Source organism: Rhagoletis zephyria, unplaced genomic scaffold, assembly GCF_001687245.7.
Source record: "Rhagoletis zephyria isolate East Lansing unplaced genomic scaffold, Rhagoletis_zephyria_1.1 Rzeph_scaffold_68143, whole genome shotgun sequence".
Lineage (NCBI taxonomy): Eukaryota > Metazoa > Arthropoda > Insecta > Diptera > Tephritidae > Rhagoletis > Rhagoletis zephyria.
The window spans coordinates 1-1378 of record NW_016225194.1 but is presented as its reverse complement, the minus strand read 5'-3'; the positions used below and the strand labels follow the sequence as shown (position 1 = coordinate 1378).

The window sequence follows — 1378 nt, the reverse complement described above, 5'->3', positions numbered from 1 at the left end:
ACAAGCGGTGTTCGATGTAAACATCCAAGGCGTCCTTGGCTGGAACCTCGCGTTCTTTGAAGCTGGGCAGAAGGTCGACAATAGCGTCACTGAACATCGCTTGATAGCGTCGGCAATTGGAAATAATGGCTTCTGTAAGCTCTTCATTGAATTCTGATACATGATCGAGATCTATTGTGATAAGTATTTGTTCGCGATGGGCAATTTTCACAAGTTGATGTGCGTAAACAAATTGCTTTTTCCCGGTGTCATCCTCTTTGCAGAACTCGGACAGAAAGGTCTTAATTGATTCTGTAAAATTTATGTTATCCTCACGAAGGGTATTGACAATATAGAGAGCGACATACTTACCCTTATCTTGTACATAATCTCGACGCGGCATTTTCTCAAAAATTTACTTTCTTGTGTGTAAAAATTGCAATTATATTGGATATTAGAACAGTTTTTCAAAACGCAATGCACTTTTGCCAGCTGCAACGCACACTTTTTGGTCACTTTTGTTTATTTCGCGCCAAAATCCAAACACACACACGCAGATGACAGCACACTTTAGCGACATCTATGTGTTCGGCAAAGAAACAAAAACCTGGCAGAGTTGCATGAAAGGACTCCGAAAACATGAACACGCCTACAACAACAACAGAACTGTACCATGAACGAAAGACATGGTTCATGGAACTGTACAGTATTTACAGGCTAACCTAATATTCGCGGCTTGCGTTTTGGTACGCATGCCGTCGAATTTGTTTTTTTGCGTCACCCGAAATTGACTTGCATGCGTTTGCATTTGATTTCATTGAGCGAAACGTCAAATCAAAATGTCACGCAGAACAAAAATTGGAAATTGAGTTAGCTTCATACGCACGCCGTTCAATTTCGGTTGATCTCATACAAGTTGCATGAGCATGAGAAATTTTTGACAATAAATTGGCGGCGTGCGTGAATATTAGGTTAGCCTGTTAAGAGCGAAATACACCACACAAGCGGTTTGACAAACCAAGCGAAATTTCCCTTTGCTTCAAGCCATTTGTGCTGTGTATGGGGGTGTTTGAAGGTTTGACGGCGGTTTGTCCCTAAGACTGGGCTCACACAGAGAAACTATTTTTGCTCATTTTCTGCAACTTCTTTTTGGTGTTGCTTTTCGCGTTAACACAGAGCAATTCACAGAGCAACCAGAGTGTCCAGATTTGGCATTTTCGCGCCAATTTGGCGATTTTTTTGGATATTTCAAATAAGTGTTCATCATCAGTCTCGAGTTATGTAGACTCCCGTCCTGTGAATGCCGTCCTAGGCACACAACCACCGGACGTGGACGGGACAGAACTCTGACTGCTTCGGCTGGCTATTGCAGCAGGCCAAACTCATACCTGAGCAGAAT

The 1378-nt window shown here is 42.5% G+C and overlaps 1 protein-coding gene across 1 annotated transcript; it reads right to left on the bottom strand.

The window, feature by feature from the left end:
• Positions 1-6: 6 nt before the first annotated feature.
• On the bottom strand, positions 7-514 carry LOC108356956 (DNA replication licensing factor Mcm7-like; the record flags this gene model as incomplete). The annotated part of the gene is made up of 2 exons (XM_017608052.1): positions 352-514; positions 7-291 (listed from the first exon to the last, which is right to left on the bottom strand). Coding segments are annotated over exons 1-2 (316 nt in total), but the record flags the coding sequence as incomplete, so codon positions are not given.
• Positions 515-1378: the final 864 nt, after the last annotated feature.